Below are 24,041 nucleotides of genomic sequence, written 5' to 3'. Positions count from 1 at the left end.
TGAAACCTGAGAATTTGGGTTGCATTTGTTAATTGACTATTTGGTTTGATGAATCAATTGATGAGATTTTTAAGATTTGGGTATTTAAACAAGACCTCCAAAATCAATCAACATTTCTTTTAAATGGTGATTATTTTTAATATAGTAATTACAAAAAACTGCAGATGGCATGGCTTTTTTTAAAGAGGCATTCACTCTCACACAGGAAATAAACATTTGTGTGTATATAATAAGATGCACTATCAAAACCCAAAATATGCTTCCCTCTCAAAATTGTTTTATTGATATGCAGATTGTAAGAATTCAACTTGATTTAGCTAATAAATTACAATTTATTTCACTGAATGAGAGCCTTCCTCCACTCTGAACTAGGCACTTTGCCCATTTTTAGCTGTGAAATGAGTGTTTTTATTTTGTTTCCTGATGTAGGAGCCCAGGAAAGCAAATCACCCATCATGAAAGACATACATCCTGGTTTTACAAAAATTTTAAATGCCTAGTTTCCTACATTTTATCTGAATATATCTCTTTCAGACTATGAAATCACACTGTGGTTGAAGAATCCTTTAGAGCAGTGATTCTCAACCTTATAACATTCAGATGTGTGGACTTAATTTCGTAATTGCCCAACCACATACAGGCAGTCTTTGATTTATGACTATAGTTGGGACCCGAGTTTCCACTGAAAGTTGTTAAGGTTGTAAATTGAGTCAAACCAAATTTCACAACCATTTTTAGAACGTTATTAAACAAATCACCAGTTATTAAGCAAATCCAGTCATTAAGTGATCACTTGGATGGAAATTGAATCCATTCTTTCAAATGAGTGGGGTTTTTTTGTCAAAACCAGCAAAAAGGTCACAAATTGCCAATAATCTGACTGTAGAACACTGCAATTGGTTGTAAATGTGAGTTAGTTGCCCAGTGGTAACCATGTTTACATGAGGATAGTGCAATTGTCCTGAGTGTGAAGACTTTTTTTCAGCTGTAAGAAGTTAAAAACTCACCCCTCTCCTAGAAAAAAGTGAAATATCCTGGGAAATATTAAAAAGGCAGAATATTATATTTCCCTGGATAAGAAATGGAGAAACATGTTTTTCAGCAGGAAACATACTCACTCTTAATAGCTCCCACCTTTGTCAATGAGCCATTAAAGCCTGAGCTAGTCTACTCTACATAACAAAGGTAGGATTGACCCTCTACAGAAACTCACCACAAGGCACCTGGGAAAATTACATCAGCCAGCAAGGCAACCAAACTTGGACTCAAAGCACAGCCTAAAGAGTTCCCCCTGCATGGCCTCAAGGGAGTCTGACAACCAATCAGAATACAAGATCAAGATCAAAGGCCTGAAAGGGTATAAAACCAGGGACTTTCAGCATCTCACTCTCTTTTCTTCTTCACCCAACATCTGGAAGCATGTGATCCACCATTAAACCATCTTTCCAAGCAGCCTCCATGTTTCCAGTGTCTTTTTCCTCACTTGGAACTGAATCCAGAAGGACCTTTCTCCCAACACAGCATCATAACTATAGTGTATCCTCCAGAGCTACAGTCCATGGACTCTGCATGACACAATGTCAGTGTGTCATCTTCTACACAGGATGGTATCAATGGTACAGAAAGGGCAAAATTAAAGGTACAGGCTCCATTCTGGTCCTTCAAATTAAACTCAGTACCGGCAACGGGCACATTCAAGTATTTTTGCAATAACAGGGAATCATTGTGCTATTTTCTTATGAGATTTTTTTAAAATAACAATTGAGTCTACAGCCCTGCATTGCTAGTGATCACCATCCAGGTACTGGTCACAATGGATCTTGCTTAGATGCAAGGATGGCTAGGGTAGATCCGTTTCACTAGCTTATCTTACCTCCAAATTTATTCCTTTTCCAACTGACTGTGACCACCCATTTCAGAATAAATTATAGTTGTAACAACCACAACCACATTGTACCAGGCTGTTATAATTAGGAAGACCAGCAGAGAGGACATGGTCAGGCTACATCCAGCTTCAAACTAGCTGGAGCAAAGCATGTGAAACCACAGAGCAAGGATTAAGAGATGGTCAATTTAATCTGGGACACATTAGTTCAAACTATAAATCACAACATCCTTACATCTGCAACAACTGTTCAACTGTTTAGAGTATCTAACAAGACACAGAAAGCTAAAATACTAGAGCAATAGAAAAGATAAAGGAAGAGATGTGCAAAATATTTCAAATTTAGAATGGTCCAACCGTTGGGGAAGATCAAAACCACTGTTTCACATTTGAATTAGATGTTTTAAATAGTTTGTGTATTTCATGAGCAAAACTTTAAAGATCCTCTTTTCTGCTTCATCTGGTCTGAAGCTTGACAGCTTTTTTTCAGTTAAAAAGTAATTCCTATGGCCAGATTAGTATAGCAGATAAACCTCTCTTCTCATGTCAGTGGAGAGATTATTTCATTATTGCTCACGTAATTAGCATTGCAAATATGCACCAGCCTTCTCCAGCTGGTGCCCTAAAGATGACAATGCTGGCAACAGATCACATTTTGAGTGCCACAGAAAGTAGGTTTTTGCAACTGTACTAATTTCATGTATGAGAATTGATATAAATGTTATTTGATACACAAATTACCCAAAAAGATGAAAATTGGGGAAATTGAAGGAAAAGACCATAACTTTACAGCCTCTAAAACAGCTTTGGTGAGCTACAATCCACCTGATGGTGTGTTATCCTGAATATCAATAGTGAAATGAAAAACTGGAAGCAAGATGCCACTTACTGACCCATTGGGGGGGGGGCACGAAGTAGATTTTCTTTTCTTTTTTCCATCCATGGACTGATTAACCGATGGGGGAGGGGGGAAGGAAAAATCCCTGGCATGGTTACTCCCTGAGAAATGTGTAAACCTTCCTAATAGATTCCCAGAGAAGCGTTTTTGCAATACTTTGGCTCAACCAGGGAGAAATCCTTTGGGAGATTCCTGACGTCCATTGCTTTTTTTTTTTTGCAGGGATTGCGTGTTTTGGCCAAGGCAGGCCTTGCTGTGGATGATGGTGCGCTTCGTGCGCTTGAACGTGATCCACAAGCACCAGGGAGGGAGAGGATGGCAGGCAGTGCAAGAGCCGGGACTGAACTTTCCCCCACAGCGCAGCTGGGCCTCAAGGGCTCCTTCATCTTTCCCAAAACATTCGACTTCCGGACCCATCATGCTGCGCCCACGAGGACGTCAGTCTTGTCACGTGTTCCGGTGGTGGTGGAGGAGGAGGGATGCAGCCCATCTGCCAGGTAAGCGATGCGAAAAGTGATGGGGCGGGGGGGGGACACGTTGGGATTGCACAAAAAAAAAAGGCACCTGGCTGATGGCTGGGACGGATAGGTGTTGTAATCCCCCCCATTGCTTGTGAAGCCTAATAGTGGGAGGGAGGGAGGGAATCGAGGAGATTGCAGGTAACTGTAACCCCCCTCCATTCCTCTCCCCCCCCCCCCGGTTTACACAGCGGGAAGCGGCCCCGGGCTGTGGATGATGGGTCTTGAGCCACGCGGGAAGGCGAGAGTCGCAGGGACCAAACGGCCTTTCCGAACTGAAGTGGCTTCTCTGGCATCAGAGAGAGACTCGTGGGGGCTTTCCTCCACCTTGGGGAGAAAAGCCCCTCAGGCCGCCCCAAGACCCCCTCCCCCGCCTCCCTTCAGCTTGGCTCTTCAAAATGGCCGCACAGCGGCAGCCAGGTTATAGGGCCGCTCCCTCCGGCGCTCCGGACTCTATGGTCCCCTCGCCTTTCCGCTCTGCGCCATTCCAGCCGCTCCCTTCGACCGAGCAACGTGACGGGAGAGGGGATGGTGAGCCTAGGGAGCATGCGCATGCCGCGGGGCGGGGCGAGGGAAGCCGGTCGCGTCACTTCCTCTATTGCGCGGGTCGCCGCCCGGCATCCAACCAATCACCGCGTCGGCTTGCGCTCCATTCCCCAGCCGTGCTCCCTCCCCCCTCCCGACTTACCCTCGCCGTTTCCGGCCCCGAGTTCCTTAGTAACAATGGAGCATAAAATGGCCGCTTGAGAGAGCGAAGCGGAGCCAGGAAGGGACGCAGCCGCCGCCGAGCCAGCCAGGCCGAGGAGACGCGTCGGCGGGCGGGAGAAACGGGAGACGGGACGCAACGACGCCGCGGCCTCTGGGGCGGTACGAGGGGCGCGGCGGGCGGGCGGATTCCGGGAGGGCGGCTGAGGAGGGGCGCGGGGGACGGGGCGGCGGCGGCGGCGGCTCGCAGGCCTGAGGGGGGAGGGAGGCTCTCGGGTCGAGCGGCAACAAGGCCCGTCCTCTGCCGGGGGCCGCTGCCCTCCTTCGTTCCCCCCCTCTCGAGGCGGGAGGCTCGCCTGATCCGCCGACAGCAACTCCCATCGCCCCTCGCCGGCGGGGCTGGGGGCCTCCGGGCCTTCCCCGCCGTAAAACGGGGAGGGCGGAGTGAGGCCCGCCCTTGGCCCCGCTGCAGGGCGAGCGGCCTAAGTGGGCAGCGCGAGGCCCGGGCCTGGCTGGACGTTGCGACCTGGCCTCCCCAGGCCCTTCCCAGCCATCGCCGCCCCCGCCTGAATCGGGACCCCCGTCCTCCCCTCCCCCGGTGATAGCTGGAGGGGGAGGAACGACGGCCTGCGGGGCCTGGGTCTCTTCCTCCGGAGTTTTGCCTCTGATGGAGATCCGAGGCCGGCTGCCTTCTGATGTGTCATGGCTGTTGGTTGAAAGTCACGGCGCTGACAGGGAAACCCCACCCAGCCTGGCTGCCCCAGGAGGCCCCTCCGGTTCCCGAGTGGGCTTCTCTCCCCTACGCTTCTCCGCCCTATTTCGGGTGGGGGAATTTTTTTCGTGGCCCAAATCCCTCGCCATTCTCCCCGTGTGTCTCCGCAGGGTGTGGTGAAGGCAGGAAGAGGGAAGCGGGGCCTCTCTCCCTTTCCTGGGTCATCCCTTCTGATGCTCACAGGCTGTTCCTTCCTTGCTTCCTTTATAGGTTCCAGAGACTCAGGTCGTCTGTAGATTAAAAATAGTCTCATAGATCTTGGGGGGGGGCGGGCAACCGTGACCTGGATGACTTGAGAATCTCCATAGACATTTAGCCATAGAAATAGGCTGGTTTTAAATCTGAGTTTATTTGGCCCATACATCTAATGATAGCACGAGGGATTGTTCTTGGTTCACAGGCTGTGATTTCATCAAATGCCAGAAAGACTCACTCATAGTTACAATAGAGATCAGGACCCATTCAGATATTTGTCACCCTTAACCAAACAGGAAGCACCTAGTTTCGTTACTTTGTGCCTTCATCCTTTTGGGTTTCTGTAATTTGCTCAGTCCAACCACTTGTTAACAATACTACTTTATGATGACAAGAATGTCAATTGTACTATGCAGGAATAGCTAGCTTCAGGATGTAGGTAATTATATAGTTAATGCCGAGTTACTCCTAGTTTTAATATAGAGAATGTTAAATAGGTTAAGTTACCAACTGTACTGAATTCTGCCAAAAACTCCGGAGTGAGATTCAAGTATAACATGAAAATAATTGACATTTAAGTCAAATTACATTTGCTTTAAATGATCAGCTAGCATATAATGGCTTCATTGTATGTGGTATTTAGCTTTTTTTTAAAAGACAGTTACCCCAAACAACTTTTAATTGAAATTAAAAGTACGTAGAGAGGAACTATATTGCTAGCATCTACCAATTTGTTTAACATCTGCTCCTTAGCATGCAATTTTCTGCTTGGGATATGGAAGTGAGCTTAAACCACACTGTTTCAAAGAAGATGTGAAATTTGAAAGGGGAGGTGGTGGAAATGAGGCTTCAAAGGTGCTGGGTTGGAGCTCCAGGCATAAGTAATGGGAAGCCAATAGACCAGTGAGATCATCTCCTCTTGCAAAATAACACAAAATTTTAGTCCTGGAGGAGTGAAAGTGACATGTGAGTGAGAAATACCTAAAGAAGATTTTGTTTGAAAGGAAAGATAAGCTAATTCTTTTTTTTTAAAGATTTGGTGATGGCTTGCTCTTGGATAATTACCAGGAGCATTGGTACAGAGTTAAATGTAATTACTGGTTGGCCATGGAAGTCAACAATTTGTTATTCCTGTGCTTAATAACTGTTAAGCTTTATTTCTCTCCAGGGGTATCAGTGCTACTAAGGATGCAGTCTGAATCCCTGCCAAGTTCAGGAAAACTTCACATGAAGAGTTTCAATGTTTTGGTAGACCAATTAGGCTGCTCTGGTTGGAGAAAAATTGGTCTTTTATTTTTCCAACCAATATGCCATTTTGAAAAAACCCTAACCTACCACAAATGCATATAAAGTGATGGAAAAAAATAGAAAAATGGTTTATAAGAATATTGATTCAACTCAACAGTTGATTAACATGAAAAATGCATTTAAATTCTGAGTTCAACATTTGAAAGATTTCTTTTGTCAACTTAAAACTATTTTAATTTAAGACAATTTGAAAATAAAGATTGTTGGGCAATTTGTAGCTCAATCTAGCTTGAATGGAAACTACTTCGAGCATTCCAAGTGCACAGTTCTCAGTACCTCTAGAGGTTTCTGTTTTACTTGTGCCTACCATGCTCTGCTACTTCTAGTCAGAAATGCAGTTTAGGCATCTATATGTTTCTCTATTGGCTTTTTTTGCATTCTCCAGCCTTTGTTAAAAGATTAGAAACCGGTCAGATATTCCCATCTTTTCTCTCCACACTCCATTTTCCATAGTTTTATACAATAAAGCCTGCATTCCAGATTCTACCCCTGATTAGCACTTACTATGTTAATTGATAATTGTTTGGCAATTATCAAATATTTGTATAAGATGAGTCATGGTTAAGGCAACAAGTGGAGGAAAAAAGACTTCAGCAGGAAAGGAATGTTTGGTCTGAGTTTTTAATTACATAACAATATCTAAGAGATTGAAACCATCTTTTCTGTACTTAAATAAAAAAATGAATGTAACAGGAAGAGCATGAGAAAGAGAAGAGGGTTGAGATGCAAGGGAACATAAGATAGTGGTTCACCATTGCCTAACTAATACTTTCTTTACAGTAGTTGAAGGCTTCTAGTAAAATTGCCTAAAACTATAAGTTACACGATTTGGGACGTGCGGCTTTGATTTATTTTTTATTTTTCCCAGGTAGCTAAAATGATTAACTTTTGAAAACTCCGGAAACTATGGTATATGTGGATGTTTACATGATCTTCTGAAGGTTGGATCTGGTTCAGAATGATAATCTGTTCTAACATAATTTTTTGATGTTGATAAACTTTGTAAGCCTTGATATTCAGTTGGATCAATACTATCCATCCTATAGGTTTTTCATATGTGTAGAAAAACTGGCTAAAAGAAGGCAGAAATGTCTAGATCATTTCACAACAAGCTCCAAAAAGAATTTTGGAAGGTGACCTTGTGAAACATTCCTACTGACAAAATGGTTTTCTTTTCTTCTTTTTAACCAGTAAGGAGATTCATGTACAACCAATCCTTAACATTTTGTACATGTTCACCCTAGGTGCACTGAATTGCAGATGGCTATACAGAATGTGGTCTGTGATCTTGAAAAAGAACTTTCTATCAGTTTAAAATCCTGCCGTGACCTTAGTTTCAAAGAAACTGCCAGTGCTGATTATGAGGATGGAGGGTGGGATGAAATTTGTTCACTTTTTGAAAGAATATCCTTGAAGAATAGTTGCAGGAATTGGATATGTTTAATTTAGGAAAGAAGGACTAGAGATGATATGATAGCAGTCTTCCAATATTTGAGGAGCTGCACAAAGAAGAGGGGGGTCAATCTATTCTCCAAAGCACCAAAGGGCAAGACAAGAATCAATGGATGGAAACTAATCAAGGAGAGAAGCAACCTAGAATCAAGGAGAAATTTGCTAACAATGAGAACAATCAATTAGTGAAACAACTTGCCATCAGAAGTTATGGGTGCTCAATCACTGGAGGCTTTTAAGAAGAGACTGGATAGCTATTTATCTGCAATGGTATAGGACCATCTGCTTGAGCAGGGGCTTAGACTAAAAGACCTTGCACTCTTATTTATAATTTTATTGTCTTTGACTTCAAAAAACAGTTGCCCAAGTGCATCCGTAAAACCTTTTGGCGGATTAGGCACCAGGTGCTGTCCAGATATTTTGGCCTTCAACTGCCATCAATTTGAATGCCTTTTCAGTCAGCAAGCACATTGTAACCTTGTTATTCTGACCTGTTTTTCCCATTCAGTTTCCAACAGTTCCTTAATATATAGAAATTAAAAAGCCCTTAATTTCACGAGGAACCACTTTTTAGACTGGTTTATAATGAATGGGGCCATGCAGATCTTGGGCAGATTTAGCTTGACACGGTCATGCAGTTTGCCTCATGCCATTTCAGTGCCAGGTCAGAAGAGCATTTCAGCCCAGCCTCTAGCCAAAAGCCAACCTGATTCAACTTGCTGATTCTGGGTAAAACAGTTCTGTTTTGTTTTTTTTGAGTCAGTCATCACCCTGAACAAGATAAGTCCAATGAATTGGCAACTGCCAAGGACAAGTCAATCAATCAATCAATCACACTTTAAAACAAATTCTCTGTCCTCTTAATAATGCAAATAATACTGGGCAACTGTAAATGTGTGATAGGTAGATTAGATAGATGGATGGATGGATAGATAGATAGATAGATAGGATAGATAGATAGGATAGATTAGATAAGAGGATAGATAGATAAAATAGGGGTGTTTGTGTGTGTCATCATCATTTTAGCTGTTGTCTTATCCACTGTAGGATGAAGGCCTCTTCCATGTATTTCCAACCAAAACGGTCCTAAACTTTCTTTTGCCAGTTGGGCCCACAATGCTTGCTGATGTCGTTCATCCATCTTGCTATAGATCTCTTTTGTGGATCCTTTTTATCAAGTGTGATCCCTTCTATGACTCCCTTGGTCTATCTGTCATCAGTTGTTCTTGCTATGTGACTGGCCCATTTCCATTTTTATTCTTTTAAACTCTTGATATATACTTTCATTTGTTCTCTCATCCATGTGTAGGACTTTCTTGTGAAGCTGAGCATGTTTCTTTCCATGCTCTTTGCGCCACTCATAGTTTTTGTATCAACATATATAAAATCGGTATCTCTGTAGAAGTACAAGTAGTAATAATACTTTTTATGCATTTATAATTTCTACAAGTAGTGTAGCATCAAACTACTAACTCACTATAGTCCAAGGTAAAACAAACTAAAATATAGAATTTTGAGCATCTGACCTGTGACATTTAAGTACAGGTAGTCCTCGACTTACAACAGTTTGTTTAGTGACCTTCTGAAGTCACTAAACAACAGTACTTTAAAAAGTGAGTTATGATTGTTTTTCAAATTTGCAACTGTTGCGGCACCCCCTCCCCAGTCACATGATCAAAACTCAGGTGCTGGGTAACTGGCTTATAGTTATGACGGTTGCAGTGTCCCGGGGTCATGTGGTCCCCTTTTGTGACCTTCTGACATGCAAAGTCAATAGGGAAGCCAAATTCGCTTAGCATCCATGTTACTAACACAACTGCACTGATTCACTTATCTGTGGCAAGAAAGGTCATAAAATGAGGCAAAGTTCACTTAACAAATTCTCATTTAGCAACAGATTTTGAGCTCAATTGTGGTCATAAGTTGAGGTCCACCTGTAGTGAAATTGGTATTTAAACAGCAACAACACATTTCAGCATAACAGTAGGGGGAATGAGGTGGAGAACATGCTCAATTTCACCCAGAATTGCAAGCCGTACCAAAGATGTTGCTCTAACATGGACCGTTGAATCATAATACAAAATTTATCTTTTATATAAAAACTTCAGAACGTTCCAAAATGAAAGAAATATCAAAATTCTCAACTTGCTACATGTGGTATTGAGTTTTGGAGAAGAGATGCAATGCCTCTTTCTTTTTCAACATTATTGACCTCCAGGACTTAGTTATATACCTTGCAACATCAACAAAGATAAAATGAATGCTTTTCTACTCAGAAATGACTCTTCAAAAATGTCTGAACATTTCTTCCTATACATGATCTTCCTATACAAATTAGGTTGGAGGAGAGATTGGAGGCCCAAGTTTTTCCAGACCTAATCTTAATATTTGTTATAAGTTCTTAAAATCCTATTTCTGTTGCATGTACAATATCCAGAAGATGACATATTAACTCCCTCCCTCCCTCCTTCCAATTGTAAATTTCAAATAATCTGTTTTTTCTGCTTAGCCATTTGGATGAAAGCAAGAGGCCTCTTACGATATGGTTCTCTAGGCACTAATCATTAGCTCCATTTAATTTAAAGAACAGTTACAGTGGCTCATCTGAAAGGCAAATGTCTGATTGTCTGCCAAGCATTACTATATATTGAAAAACTCTTCATTCAGTTTTGCTGATAGAATTGAACATTATAATTTAATCAGTGGATCCTGCATTCACTAAGCTACATTACAATGCTATTACATTTATCTCAATCTAGAAAAAGGCCTGTGATTTGTAGAAGCTTTCCCCCCTGTTTTATGAGCTCTTTTTAAATCTAGTTCAATTACTAGATAATTGGATCCTGATTTTATAATGCGGTTTGCAGAGATTAGCTCCTTGCTTCGTATTTGTCTCTTCAGTTATTCTCGGAAGCCTTCCAGATGTCTTCACAAAGACAAGTTAGGTGTGTGGTTATAGGGAAGAAGACTTTGCTTAAGGAATGCTTCCCTCATAAGAATTCAAAATTAGCTCCTGTACTAATGTCTTTTCACCCTCAGCCCAAGATTCCCTTTTCACCAAGCACTTAATAATGCCTGTATTAAAGCAGACAACAGCTTTTATTTTCTATTCTAATTTTTCTTCCATAAGGATGTGCCTGAAATGAGAAAAGGTGCTTGCCCTGAACCTAGAGAAATCTGAACTGTTTAGATGAGCTAGTATAGGTAGGACATGGCTTGGGTGTTGCCCATCACTGCCATTTATGTGGCTTTCCTTGCCACAGGTGGTCACTGCAGAATGGAACAAGCTGCAATGTTAGTACAGTATATCCCACTTGCTTGTCCTCACACCAAGCTTCTCCATAACCTCTTGTCCCTCATTCACAGCTGCTATCCCAGGGATCCATCCTTACTCTTGCCAAGGAATCCTTCAGCCTGGAATACCTACATTTTGGTTCAAATCTTAACATGCACATCCCCAAATTCCAAAATGTATATTTTAGTCCTGGTGTAGACTGCCACTGACTCTTCTTTTCAAAGTATGGTTCAGTCATAGAAGACTTTTCCTATCTATTTTTCTGCTAATTATTTTAATGCCTATAAGCGATTTTATAATCTGTTTAGAATACTTGAGTTTGGGGGGAATTATTAATGCATAACAAACTCTACCTAAAGTCGAAACACCACCTAAACACTAAGGACTCGTTTATTGGGAGTAGAGAAGTAGGGTGAACATAAGGACATCCTACATCAAATGAAGTCAGGCTTTCAAAGTCTTCCCTGGTTAGCGATGGGACTTATAAAAGTCATTTTTCTTCCTTCCTCTTCATCAGATTGGAGTAAATGTTTTAGGCATCACAGGATAACAGATTTGGGGTTTATGACTGGGCTTTGGGAAATTCAGCTACTGGGAAAGATGAATTTGGAGGGAATTTTTTTTAAGAAAATTCACTCTGTAAGTTTAATTCTAAGGTTTTAGCCTATTTTAATCCACCTAATTCTCAGGAAAAGTTTAAGTTATTAGTGTTCAAGAACCCAAGGTGTTTGTCTTCTCATCTTCTTTCTTTGGCATCGAAAACTTCCACTAATGCTTTCTGGAACTTAGAATAGTCCTGCTCAAAACTACCTTCTCAGTCTACATTTTGTTTCCATACCTGAGTTTCCCAAGTCTGGATACACCCATTTAAATTCTGGTTGGTTCTAGTCTTCTCCCAAAATGTAGTACATTACTAAAAGAAGACATTAAAAACAATATATTGTTAGTGGCAAAAAAATGTTGAAAGGATAATGCTTCAGTTCCAGGTACTGTTGTTGAAACATGGCAAGTAATAATCTTGTTAAAAGGGAACACGACAGTTTTCTTAGATTTCAGATCTTTGCAATACAGACAGTACTCTTCAGCATTCTAAGAAGCTGTTTCTAAATTTGTTTTGTTCCTAAGTCCAAATGAGCATATGTATGTGATGCATTGTCAATTATCTAACAAAAAGAAATTCAGTAGAGGGATATTTACACTTTACAGTTCTACACTTAGGAAAGCATAACTGAATATACTGGTACAGATTAGTTGGAACTTGGTTCAGTAGCGGTAACTGTGAGAGATCTTGGAATCCAAGTGTACAATCACTTACATATGAGCCAGCAATGTGTGGCAGAAGCCAAAAAAAGGCCTTGCAATCCTAGGTTGCATTAATAGAAGGATAGAATAAAGATCACATGAAGTATTAGTACTGTTTTATAAAGTCTTATTGAAACACTGGGAATACTGCATCCAATTTTGGTGGTCACAATATAAAAAGGATGTTGAGACTCTGGAAAGAGTGCAGAGAAGAGCAACAAGGATGATTGGGAGGCGGGAGGCTAAAACGTACAAAGAACAGTTGCAGAATTGGGTATGTTTAGTGAAAAGAAGGACTAGGGGACACATGATAGCAGTGTTCCAATATTTATGGGACCATCTCAAAGAAGAGGTCAACCTATTTTCCAAAGCACCAGAGGGCAAGATGAAAAACAATGGATGGAAACTTACCAAGGGGAGAAGCAAGCTAGAACTAAGGAGAAATTTCCTGACAGAATAATTAACCACTGGAATGGCTTGCCTTCAGAAGTTGTGAATGCTCCAGCATGGGAGACTTGTAGAAGAGATTGGACAATTATTTATCTGAAAATAGTATAAGGTTTCCTGCCTGAGCAGGGTCTTTGTACGTGTGCCTCGAACAAGCTTCTAATGTTTATTTTGTTGTTCGAGTAATTCTGAGAGTAAAAAATATCAGTTTAAGTTTGGCCTATTTGTCATTTGGCATGTAGATGTTCCAAAAGCATCATAGTATTAAAAAAATGTGTATCAAATAGGAAAAAATACCCCCCCCCAAATTCTATTAATTTAAATATCCATTATTTGCCAGAACCAAATTTATAACACCTTATGTTATAGAGCAGGGATCCCAAACCTCTGGGCTGCAGACAGGCCCCAGCCCGCAGCCCGCCAGGAACTGATCCAAGAAAGTGAATGAAACCCCATCTGCGCATGTGTGGGATGTAGGCAGCTCACGGAGCCATGCCTTCTGGTCTGTGGAAAAACTGCCCTCCACGGAACCAGCTCCTGGCCCCAAAGTGTTGAGGGCTTCTGTTACAAAAAAGAATGGGAACATGTCTCTGCCCTTCAATGATTCCCAGTTTTTATAGTTATCCAAGCTGAGAATTTCTTACCACCCAAATTATAGAAGAAAATAGAGCTAATCTTACATCCAGAATGGTTTTCTGAACTTTCTTGCCCCCATCTCATCCTTCACCCAAATACTCCTAGCCAGTGATGCTACCATAGGAAGAAGACCAATACCTGCTGCTTTATTGGCTAATCTACTGGGGTTTTTAAAAAAAGATGAGATAGGGAGCTCAAAGTGCTATAAAATTCCTTATTTTGATTGAAGCTTGGGATAGAACTCTGGAACACAAGCCGAAAGGTCCTATGTACTGAGATAGGGACATTTTAAGCTCAGAATATTTTGCATGCTCCTATTGTACCCATAGGCCATGACTTGCTTTTCTTTTAGTAGTCTTGTTTGTGAGCCAAAACAAATAACCGCAGGCCTCTTGCCACTTCTATAGTAGAACCCGAACACCCAATTGGCTCATCTTGGATGCCATGATTAAGGATTCATTGCAGGGTGATTCATTAGATGAGCAAATGGCTGGTTATGTGTATGATCCAGGTGAGTTGATGTCTCCCTCTTCTGGCAGGTAGCCAAGCAACTGCCGGTGGTCCGGATGTTGACACGGGAGATTCATCCTAAGGAACACAAATTGCTCCATCCAGCTAGAATCCAGGCATAAGTGATATGCTGTAAAAAAGATAACAATTGTTCAGGTTATTGGCTGGTGAGCGAGTCTCATATAGGTAATCCTCGACTTACAACAGTTCGTTTAGTGACCAAAGTTACACTGGCACTGAAAAAAACTGACTTGAACTTTTTCACACTTGGGACCGGTGCAGCCTCCCTGTGGTCATGTGATCAAAACTCAGATGATTGGCAACTGACCCACATTTATGAAGATTGCACTATCCTCTTTTGCTGCCTTCTGACCAGCAAAGTCAATGGGGAATCCAGATTCATTCAAACAACTGTTACTGACTTAAGAACTGCAGTGATTCATTTAACAACTCTAGCAAGAAAGGACGTAAAATGGGGCAAAATTCACTTAACAGAAATTTTGGGCTCAATTGTGATTGTAAGTCGAGGGCTACCTGTATTATCAGGTAGATAATGCAGGTTGGACATGCAAAAACATGCTTACGGCTGATGAGAATTATGCTATAGTGGAACCTAATTCTGGTTCGTGATTTGAGGCTGCCATAGCTCTGCTAGTTTTAAATCTGACTTTCCCAGGACCTTTTTAGTTAAGTACCAAACGCAGAATATAGCTCAGCCTAGCGGTATCTGAGGTTACGTGGATAACTGAAAGCTCAGGAGACACAGTTGTGTGTCTTTAACAACATGTGGATTGGAATACCCGGAGAAATCTAGTCTTCGGTTAGTCCATTGTTTCTCAATCTTGGCACCTTGAAGATGTGTGAACTTCAATTCTCAGAGCTGCCTGGAGAATTCTAGGAATTGAAGTTCAAATATCTTTAAGCTGCCAAGGTTGAGAAACACTAGGTTAGTCTTAATTTAACCTGATGCTGTGTAGCATCCTCTTCTCCACACTCAGTGAAAGCAGTTAAGAAAACTAGAGGCAGACTTCAGTCATTGTGATGATCTTATAAGTATAGATATTGGTCTGTCTCATACTAAGATCTCCTTGCATGATTAAATGGAGTTAATTTAGGCACAGAGCTATTGCTGTCAAATTGCTCTTGACTTCATTTGACCTGTCTGCCTTTGACCACAAAGTCATAGTTGAGATTATCTGCTCAAATGATTATTCGTCACACCTTATTACTAGCCACCTCTTCCGAGACGTGAGGGCCAATACTTTAGAATTAAAGCCTACTGTGCCTGGGTGCTATATTCTCTTTACCTCTTTGTGCATTGAGGGAAAAAATATAAAACACATGTACTTTATCAGTGGAATAGGTGGTGGTAACGGAGTTAATGTTTGGGATGAAATCTATTTACAGCAGATTGTTTTTTCTGAATAAGTGATAAAGCAAGTGCACCATTTATGCTAAAAGTAATAGAAGATCTAGATAAACTAGGTCTCCAAGGGAGATGAGCAATTCAGAAATAAAAAAATATAAATAATAAACTGGTGGAATGAGGTGGAGAACATGCAGACTATCGTCTTCCACCATATTGGATGATTGATCATCCTTGCTATCGTCTTCATGAAGTTTAATGCCTTAAATCATGTTACCTCTAACGTCTCCTTGATAAGGTATGCATTGTTCTACTTTAAAAGAAGTGCTTTGCAGCTAATTCATGGCATTGTATGTAGTAGGGACAGGAGGGTGATATTTGAAAAGGTATTGGGGATGTTCTCAGAATTTATTGCCTTTCCTCCTGCTGGTATCCCCATTGTAGTGGGTAGTAGCTAGGTAACACTCACTTTCAGCTTCAGACTTGAAGTTCTTGCCCATCCTTGGGGTGTATAGAATGCTGCATTCATATGTATGCGTGTTTTTGCATGGTTTGATGGGTTCTCTTGATTGCAGCACCACTTACTCTTGACTTAGATTTCAGAGAAGGCCATTCCTCCTGATGCTTATCCTCCTTGTTGGCCTGTTCACAGAAGTAGGTGGCCATACATTTGTGTCAGGGAAGAGCTTTTCCCCAGGACTGGGCCCCAGTTACACTCTGGTCTGTCATGGTGCCAGGTGATGCCTCTATTCTGCCTGGCATGCCCAGCCTGTTCTTATAATCAGGCTGTCTAGTTGCAGACACCCTTCCCCCCTCCTTGGAGGATTAGAAAATATGCCCAGCTTTTCCTCTGATTTCTGAAATTGCTACAGTTTTAGGCATTTTTACACTGTTTATACAGACATTAAAACTTTACTGATTACAGATAACAGTGTAAAAGTAAACAGAAGATTCAAATAATATATCAATATTATAATGCATAATCTTTGTGGACAGGTGTTCTCTTTTTAATCACAATTTGATTCTGAAGTTTTTCTGTGTTCCTGTAGAATGACAAAATATATGTATACATTCTTCACTGAAGTTTAGCTATATGGAGTAAGGAGTTTAAACATCCCCTCCCCAAAATTGGCTGATCATTTTTTTTATTTTTTATTTTTAGAACTATTTTCTACTTTTATCAACATGGAAAGCTCAGAGGCTAATAATAAAGGAAATATCAATCAGTCGGAAGCTCAGCGCCGGAGTCAGCTGGACCGGTTGGACCGAGAAGAAGCTTTCTATCACTTTGTAAATAATCTGAGTGAAGAAGATTACAGGCTGATGAGAGATAACAACTTACTAGGCACTCCTGGTATGCTGCTTTCTTAGCTTGCCATTCAGACAGTAAGAATCTTGCTGTTCTGCTCTTAATCCAGCAGTTATTTATTTTCCTGATAGTTGCCATAGAATCATAGATCTGGAAGGGACCTTGGAGGTCTTCTAGTCCAACCCCCTGCCAAAGGCTGGAGACCTGGCAAATGTCTCTCTAACCTTTTCTTGAAAACCTCCAGTGAGGAAGCCATCAGAACGCTGGGAAGCAAGTTGTTTCATTAATTAATTGTTCTCACTGTCAGGAAGCTTCTCCTTAGTTCCAGGTTGGGTCTCTTTAATGAGCTTCTACCCATTGCTTCGTGTACTGCCCTCAGGTGCTTTGGAGGATAAGGGATTACACGCATATTTTGCATGCAGGATCCCAGGTACCTACAATATTGATTTCACAAAGATTTTGATCTCTGCAATAAATACAACTACAAAATTCAGATCTCTATTACTCTCTTAAAAACCACATGTCAAATCGTTCTTTTATTCTTTCCCACTTGGCAGAAGAAATTATTGTAATTGTTATTTAACAGATTAACAGTTGCAAGGAATCTTGTAGGTCATCTAGTCCAACCCCCCCACCCAAGCAGGAGACCCTACACCATTTCTGATAAATGACAGTCCAGTTTCTTCCTGAAAACCTCCAGTGACGAAGCTCCCCCATTTTAATTGTTGTACAGTTGGTCACCACTCAATATTTGTTTGAGTTGGGTGGTGATACTGTGTTTCCCTGAAAATAAGACGGTCTTATTTTCTTTTGAACCCCCCCCCCCCCAATGTTGCTTGGGCCTTATAAGGGAGGGGCTTATTGGTTTGGGGTTGCTCGGTGGCTGCTCTCTTGCGAGCAGGCGCCTGAAGAGCCAGGCACAGCCTCAGGGGCAAACGGCTGCGTTATGCTGTCACAGCAGCACAACACAGCAGCTATGAGTTGACCACGCTCACGAGCAGCCGCCTGGCACCCCCACCCTTTCTAGCCAGGCAGAGCGCCACTCACTGACCCAGTAATATCCCCAAGGCAGCAAGCAATGTGAGTGCCTTTGCTCTCCCCCTCCCCCCCCGGCTCCTGTGGCTTGGCACCTTCGGGATATCGCTAGGTTGGTAAGTGGCGCTCTGCCTGGCTGGAGGGGGGGGGTTGTCCAGGGGCCTTATTGGGGGAGGACATATATTTTTGCCCACAGGAAAAATATGGCATGGCCTTATCAGGACATGTTGTAGTTTTGGGGAAACACGGTAGAAATGGAAATAAATGAATAAAATAGTTTTTTTTTAAGCCATTCATTTCTCTTGAAGAAAAATTGCAATATGAAAGCAAAGTTTATAGAATGATTCTCTTGAAAGAAAATCCTCTAGAAATGCTCAGATGTTCACTCTCTTAGTTAACAGATGAAGTCTATTGATGGTTCAGTCTTTCCATGAGGACACATTCGGTAAAGAATGGCTTACTAATATAACAAATGAGTTTATTCCAAGAACAATGGTATCTGGAATTTCTTACCCAATAAACTTATATTTGACATTCCCACATAATAGGTAACTCTGTAGTGGGCATCAATAGCAAGTGATCTGAATTTGACCATAGGGATAGCTTTATATTTTATAATGTTAAAGCTCTATTTTGTTTATTGGGCAAACGTTTCTTGATCTCTTCCCCTGTTTCCCCTCAGCAGCTGAGATAAGATCATTTCCCCCCCTTTTTTTGCTATTTTGATCTCTCTGTAGATGTAATTCAATATTTTTCATGCTCTTTAATACAGATCTCCCTTAAAAATATTTTGTTTATTTTATAAACGACCGTCCGTTCATTTCCTTGCATCTTAAGCATTGCAGTTCTGATTTCTTGCCCTTCTGCTCTTCATTGTACATGCAGTGTTGAGCAGAAGGTTTGCTCTGTTCTTTTCCCAGGCAGAAGTAGGCAAGCCAAATTTCTGCCTCCTAGAGTGCCTGCTCCCTCCGTCTCTCCATGTTCTTTTCTCTTTTCTCTTCTTGGGCCCTGTATAGTAACTTTTCAGAGTAGGATGGTTGGGAATATTGCCATATGTCCACCCATCTCTTTAAATGAAAATACAATCCCAATGTTAGAGACAAATTAATAGTAATCTTGGTAAACCCATCTCTGCTTTGGTTCCCCTAGTGTTGGCTGCACATGAGTGTGAATGACTTTCTCAGGAACACCTGCCCATTGTTTCCTCAGGTGAAATTACGGAAGAAGAGCTGCTAAGAAGGCTGCAGCAAATTAAGGAAGGCCCACCCCAGCAGCACACTGAAGACAGCAGAGGTACGCAGTGTTCTTCTAAGGTTCCTATGGTAATAGTCAGATTGCTCACCAAATGACTTACAAAAGGAGCTATTTGAATTTAGGCATTGTGCTCCTTTTGGGCCTCTGACTTCTGTTGTGGTGCAGTTTCTAGAGCTTCTGTATTCACCTCCTTTGAAATGGCTTCTACAGATTGTTCTCTGTACTTTTTCTCCTTTGTTCCTGGCTTAAGAGAGAGGGGGGAAGAGGTGTGCTGCGAATTTATTCAAAGCAGGCCTGCTTTACCCGTGATAACTGCACGTGCCTATCTGATACCTTGCCTGAACCAGCGGGGCTCAAATCTCTCTGGCCAAGTGTGTGGCCTTGATGTATTAATATTGTAGAAGCAGTCTGGATGAAACTACATGCTGGGCTTATGCAGTATTGCATGGATAAACGATTGCCTGGCACATCATTGGTTACAAATGTTCCAATTTAAAGAATGGAATTCATTCAAAGTATCACAATCCATTATCTTATTTCCTGACCTTTATAAAACAGTCATCTTGACGGATTTGCTCAGGTGTTCAATACTGGACAAATAATTATTTGATGGTACAGTCCATTAAAGGTGGTGTAATTAATTTATCCCATAGATATTGCTGTGATTAATTTAGGAAGATATGGTGAGTTAAACAATTGTGGTGTCCAAAAGTTAGAAGAATAAATATTTGCTCTGTGGCCAAGGAACGTATTTATAAAATCATAACTTGTAAAAGGTTTGGAGAAAATATTTAGCCCAGAATTATACCAGCCACCTAACTATAGCAGTTACTTTTATTTGACAGGTTCCGAGTCCACAGAAGATGTGTCTAATGGCGATTCCATAATAGATTGGCTTAATTCAGTTCGGCAAACGGGGAATACGACACGAAGTGGGCAGAGAGGCAACCAGTCGTGGAGAGCAGTAAGCCGGACTAATCCAAACAGTGGAGATTTCAGATTTAGTTTGGAGATAAACGTCAACCGCAATAATGGGAACCCAAGTACAGAAGCCGAGGGGGAGCCACCCGTAGAAACCCCCCCTGGGGAGGACCTAGAAAACAGCCAAAGTGACACTGAGACTTCGAGATCAGCCTCTCCCCCAGTTGTAAGGCCGAGCTCCTCTCCTCCCGTGGCCAGGCAGCCTGACTCAGAAATGAGTTATCCCGAAGAACTGAGTGAAGACATCTCGCTTCAGAGAGGCCAGAGAAGGTCAAGAAGCCGAAGCCCTGAACAACGAAGAACACGGGCAAGGACTGATAGAAGTAGATCCCCTCTTAATCCAGTGAGTGGATCTCCTCGCAGGATACATCACAATACATCTTCTCAAACCCCGGATCTTCCCTTGGTCGCTGAAGCAGAAGGAAGTTCTAGAACAAGGCAGCATATGATCATACGTCAACATGCCACAAATTCTGAGGCGCCTGCTGAAAATACTGTTCTCTTTTCGACCTCTGAAGCCAGGCCTGTCCCTCAGGCAGTGAGTTCTTCAGAAACGACTGGCAGTGCGGAGCCCCCAGCCCCTGGACAGAGACCCCCGACCATAGTGCTTGACCTGCAAGTGAGACGGGTTCGTCCGGGAGAATACAGGCAGAGAGACAGCATAGCCAACCGAACTCGATCCAGGTCCCAGACGCCAAACAATACAGTCACTTATGAAAGTGAGCGAGGGGGATTTAGACGTACCTTTTCACGCTCGGAAAGGGCGGGGGTGAGAACTTATGTTAGCACCATTAGGATTCCCATTCGCAGAATCCTGAACACAGGCCTGAGCGAGACCACCTCAGTTGCCATTCAAACCATGTTAAGACAAATCATGACTGGCTTTGGTGAGCTCAGTTACTTCATGTACAGCGATAGCGACGCCGATCCCGGGGGCTCGGCACCAGCCCCGAATGTGGAGACGGCAGAGCCCCAGCCCGGAGGGGGCAGTGGAAATGGCCACTTGATCCCTGAAGCTCCTGAGGCTGGATTGGGAGAGGCCTATGAAGGCAGCCCTGAAGGGGGCCCCACAGCCGGCCCAAGACGGGAGGGGCGGAACACAAGGGGCTCCGTTACTTTTGAAGAAAGTGGTTCCTTGCCATTCCTTAGCTTGGCCCAGTTTTTCCTGCTCAATGAAGAAGACGATGACCAGCCCAGAGGACTCACCAAAGAACAAATTGACAACCTCGCCATGAGGAATTTTGGCGAGAGCGACGCTCTGAAAACCTGTAGTGTTTGTATCACCGAATACACCGAGGGGAATAAGCTTAGAAAACTACCTTGCTCCCACGAGTATCACGTGCACTGCATAGATCGCTGGCTATCTGAAAATTCCACTTGCCCAATTTGCCGCCGAGCCGTCCTGGCTTCGGCTAACCGGGAGAGTGTTGTCTAAGCCACAGCGGTATCCTTTCAGCTGATTACGTGATGAGGGAGCGATGGGCAAGACGCTGCTTGCAACGGCCACTTTTTGTGTGGTGGTTATAAATACAAAACAAAGAATAGTGTGATTTCCTCTTATGAAATGGAATTTCTTTTTTCTTTTTTTAAAAAAAGAGCAAAACCTTCTCAATTAGGGTTCCTAAAATAAGACCAGGTTTGTGTTGTCAATTAAAAAAGAAAAGAGAAAACTATATTTGCCCAAAGACACTTGGCTGTTGTATACTTCAGTTTTTCAACACAAATCAAGTTCTTGGTCCCACCTGACCCCAATGTGTGTTGAATGCTGGAGGCCTCGACTAACTGGAGTCATTTAGCCGTATGCAGCCTGTGGATGAAAGCGAAACAACTCCGCTCCCCTGGCAGAAAGTCACCTCCCACGTCTGATTTTAGCTCCTTTCTTGTATAGGGTATTGAATATGGTAATGTAAATAACACTAACCTGAGCCCCTCCCTCCCACTGTACAGCTGTCTTAAGCCCAACACTATGGAACGCCATAGAATGACCTGATAGTTTAACTGGGATATTTATCTTGCTGTGGAAATATCTTAATTAATTGCTTATGCTTGTTTAAATAAACACTTTTGTTTTAAAAACAGTAAAAGCTTTTTGTACAGGTCAGTGACTTTTCCACTGCGCTTTTGTGCAAACATTTTCAGAATTTAACCCTCCACTGTGTTTAGCCACAAGAGCACATGGTGTGGTCCTCCACCTTGGGCAAGCCTCATGGCAAAGAGCCCAGTTTTCATCAGTATTTATTATTATTATTATTTTATTTTATTATTATTTTATTATTGTTGTTTTTGTTGTTATTATTTTTTGGGTGGGAGGAAACATTGGGAATTAAGACAACTGAGCTGAGCAAGTCCTCTGCAGCCTCTGAGGCACGAGATGCTTCCATAGTTTGGCTGCAGAGCTCTTTCTGGCACATTTGCTGCTGCAACAGCAGCTTCGCTCACCTGAGCTTTCCCAGTACAAATTTTCATGATGAACACATTATGTGTAAAGTCAGGTTGTACAACACATTGCACTGCACGACACACCCGAGCAAAATGTGATTGCTGGCTGCTTCATGGCTCGGTGTGTAGTGCAAATCCAAATCATTGTGGTTAGCTAAGGGCCCCGCAGGTTGTTAAGCAATGTAACTGAATTGAATGGGATAAGTGTGATTCAGTTCTCCAGTGCACGTTGCTGGGCCTTCTGTGATCCCAGCTTTGCAAAGGTAGCTGGTTGTGGGTTTTTTTGGGCACTGTGAAATCTGCTTATTCTCCACCTTGCTCTGAACGCAGATACTCTTTGTGCACCATATTTCTAACCACTGTGCATCAGGCATTTGTGGCTTTCAGCAAAACTTCTTTCTAGTGACTTGTATATTTTTAATTGGGATGTTTTAAAAGTTGTGTCTCTGAAAGTTTAATTCCTTGCTTAGAGGTGGAAGAGAAGCTCTTTGAATAAAACGTACTGGGATTCCCCCTCCCTCCCAAGCAAGTAGTTTATCAAATTAAATCTTACGAATTCATCAATTAGTCTTAAGGCAACTGCTTGGAAACACATCAGATTGTTTCTTCTATGCTGTATATATCCTAGGAATAATTTTTATTGAGTAAATAAATTGTGCTTTTGCTTATAGATTTTGCAACCGTTTTTATCTTCTGCTAATGATATACAAAGAAATGATTTTTCATTGGATATTAAAAAAATACATGAAGCACTTTCTGCTGTGCCTAGTTAAGAATTGCAGCACATTTTCTCCCTCTTCTACTGCCTCAAAAATTGGATTGTAATTCATATCAGTGTTGTTTCTGTTTCTCAAATGAATATTCTTACAAAGCATTTTAAGTGTTTTTTTTTTTAAATTTGAACGTGCAGTTAAATAATTGCAAACTTATTAGGATGTTTAAGTTTTAAGCTTTGATGGTAATAACTGGTAAATCTGTAGGACATTCAGAAATGTGATCTATTTGTTTCAAAACTTGCATTGAACATGGGATCTCTGCTGTTGCTTTAGTTACACCCTAATTGGATCCTTGAAGATTCAGTGAAGCTCATGATTTGATTACCTTTTTTTCCTTGGCATAAAGATGACTCCCCTCTATAGGACCCAATTTTTGCTTCTTGGTTGCTTGAGACGGCCTCAGGTTGTTCAAAGGCTGTAAACTGCTACTTGCTTTCTACATCCCCTGCCCCTAATGGGGAAAGGATCATACTAGGAAGTCTTGGTTCTATGTGTAGAAAAAGCTAACAAACTTTCCATAGTTTTGACTTTTTGTTCTTTCTGCCTCCATTTTAATAAAGTAGGCATGGAAGTTTAGGCTGACTTTAGGAACTCAACAGAAGAGAATATTGGTCGCTCGGGCTGAACTGTAGGGTCCTTGATGCTCTCTGAGCTTGGTGGTTTTCTTGCAGACATTGACCCAACTAGGTAATATTATCAGTGCTAGAAGGGAGTGGGGTTTGCACTCTGTTTATGTACATTTCAGTATGAACAATTACAACCCTTCCAACCGTTGTATGTAAACGGAGAGAAAACTCCACTTCCTACTAGCACTGAAGATGTTTAGGGACTTGGCCTGCATCAGTATAATTCTCTTGGTTTTGGTTGTCTTACAGTTTTCTTAAAACCTCTGTTGTACAAGCTCCCCTTAATCGTGCATCTCTTCTCACACTGAAAAGCCCAAACACTGCTATCCTTT

The 24,041-nt window shown here is 42.0% G+C and overlaps 1 protein-coding gene across 2 annotated transcripts; it reads left to right on the top strand.

The window, feature by feature from the left end:
- The first annotated feature begins 3,113 nt into the window (after positions 1-3,113).
- On the top strand, positions 3,114-23,181 carry RLIM (ring finger protein, LIM domain interacting). 2 transcript variants are annotated; one of them, XM_014066912.2, is made up of 4 exons: positions 3,114-3,280; positions 16,452-16,643; positions 18,843-18,926; positions 19,733-23,181. In XM_014066912.2, the coding sequence occupies exons 1-4, from the start codon at positions 3,202-3,204 to the stop codon at positions 21,301-21,303; spliced, it is 1,926 nt and encodes a 641-aa protein (XP_013922387.2). In that variant the 5' UTR covers positions 3,114-3,201; the 3' UTR covers positions 21,304-23,181. The 2 variants fall into 2 exon arrangements, with proteins under 2 accessions (XP_013922387.2, XP_013922388.2); XM_014066913.2 differs by lacking the exon at positions 3,114-3,280 and adding an exon at positions 4,000-4,168.
- The last annotated feature ends 860 nt before the right edge of the window (positions 23,182-24,041 follow it).

This window comes from Thamnophis sirtalis, unplaced genomic scaffold, assembly GCF_051295495.1.
Source record: "Thamnophis sirtalis isolate CommonGarterSnake01/CBP01778 unplaced genomic scaffold, rThaSir2_p1.2 scaffold_13, whole genome shotgun sequence".
Classification (NCBI taxonomy): Eukaryota; Metazoa; Chordata; class Lepidosauria; order Squamata; family Natricidae; genus Thamnophis; species Thamnophis sirtalis.
Note: the sequence above shows the minus strand (reverse complement) of the source record. Positions and strands in the feature narration are given on the sequence as shown.